The 1,642-nt window shown below is 71.0% G+C and overlaps 1 protein-coding gene across 1 annotated transcript in view; it reads right to left on the reverse strand.

Annotated features, from left to right (window-relative positions):
• Positions 1 to 1,642, reverse strand: part of LOC113486973 (coiled-coil domain-containing protein 40-like) — a 35,745-nt gene that overhangs the window by 17,350 nt on the left and 16,753 nt on the right. Inside the window, exons 29-34 of the mRNA XM_026861317.1 lie at positions 1,612 to 1,642; positions 1,314 to 1,431; positions 827 to 960; positions 573 to 724; positions 338 to 486; positions 117 to 262 (exon numbers count right to left, since the gene is read on the reverse strand). Coding sequence (XP_026717118.1) covers positions 117 to 262; positions 338 to 486; positions 573 to 724; positions 827 to 960; positions 1,314 to 1,431; positions 1,612 to 1,642 — 730 coding nt within the window. The remainder of the gene's footprint in view (positions 1 to 116; positions 263 to 337; positions 487 to 572; positions 725 to 826; positions 961 to 1,313; positions 1,432 to 1,611) is intronic.

Raw genomic sequence — 1,642 nt, forward strand, 5'->3', positions numbered from 1 at the left:
GGGGGGGTCCCAGCCCCCCTCCAACGGCCACAAGTGAGGCCTGAGCCCCAGCACAGCCCCGGGGTCTGGTAGGAGCAGGGACACAGGCAGCAAAGCCCCCGCTCACAGGGCAGCACCCACCCCTGCGAGGCTGTACCACGTCCCCGCCGGGAAGTAGCCGCTGACTTTGGTGGTTCCTGGCTGCAGCACTGGGGTGACGAGCAGCCCCCCGCCCCACATCAGCTGGCGGTCCAGGGCCCAGGTGTTGGGGTCCTTGGGGAACCTGGGGAAGGAGGAGACGGGCAGTGCAGCGCCAGGGAGACCCTGCACCCCCCTCCCGGCGCCCGTGGGCACTCACTCGAGGAAGAGGGGCCGTGCCACCGTCTCCCCGGCGGAGTGAGCCCGGTGGAAGAGGGTGTAGAGGAAGGGCAGGAGGGAGTAGCGGAGGCAGAGGGCCTTCCTCATGGCAGCCTGGGCGGCGGGGCTGAAGGCGTACGGCTCCTGCGGCTGCAGGGGAGAAGGCAGGGGGATGCTCGGACCATGTGGGGGGAGCAGTGGGTGCTCCGTCCCCCAGCCGCCCCCCCGGCGCTCACCCGGGCGCCATGGTCGTTGTGGTTCCTCATGAAGGGGTAGAAGGCGCCCAGCTGGGTCCAGCGCACGCACAGCTCCTCCGATGTGTCGCCCGCGAAGCCGCAGATGTCGGCACCCACCAGCGGCACCCCGAAGAGGTTGAAGAGCAGCACCTCTGCGGGGGGGCACAGAGTGTGTCGGGGAAGCCCCCGGCTGCAGTGGGGGGGGCACAGGGGGGAAGTGGAGCAGGATGCGGCCCCGGCACCCCGCAGCCTACCTGGTATGGAGTAGTAGAGCTGCTCCCAGTTGCTGCCGACGTCCCCAGTCCAGTGCCCTGCGTAGCGCCCGTGCCCAGAGAACGTGGAGCGGGAGATGACGAAGGGCCGCTTGCCCCGGACCCTCAGCAGCGCGCTGCGGGCAGGAGGGGGCTCAGCAGCTCCCAGCAGAGCGGGCACAGGCCGGGGCAGACACCCAGCACCATCCTGCCCATGGGGCAGTCTCAGGGCATGGCCCCCCAGCCCAGGAGCCAGCACGGCAGCACAGCACCAGCTCCAGCCCCAGGCTGGCAGCAACAGGCAACGCACCGGGGTACGAACTGGCAGCAACAGGCAACGCACCGGGGTACGAACCCAGCCCTCGCCCCCCCGCTGAATGCCCCCCCACACCCGCCCTGCCCAGCTGTGGGGAGGGGTCTCTCCTGGCTCTGGCACCCCCCGTGATGTGCATCAGCTCCTCAGGAGCTGCGACACCAGCCCCGGGCTTACTCATGGGAGGCGACGGCCTGGGTGAGCCCGTAGAGGCTGTGCAGGTTGTAGTGGGAGGACAGGTACTGCTGGCTGGAGGCGCAGATGGTGCCGCCTTGGAGCCGCCCGCCAAACACCCCTGCATGGGAGCAGTGCTGGCCAGGGCGGGCACAGAGCCCCCCGGCCGGGACTGGAGCAACCCCGGGCTCCTCCCGGGGCTCCCTGCACCCCCAGGCTCCTCTTGGGGCTCCCCGCACCCCCAGGCTCCTCCTGGGGCTCCCCGCGCCCCCGGGCAGAGGCTGGGACCCGCTCCCTGTACCTGGCACGTAGGGGGGCTGCTCCAGGCTGTT

This window comes from Athene cunicularia (genome assembly GCF_003259725.1).
Source record: "Athene cunicularia isolate RWA chromosome 18 unlocalized genomic scaffold, athCun1 chr18_part1, whole genome shotgun sequence".
In the NCBI taxonomy this organism is placed as follows: domain Eukaryota; kingdom Metazoa; phylum Chordata; class Aves; order Strigiformes; family Strigidae; genus Athene; species Athene cunicularia.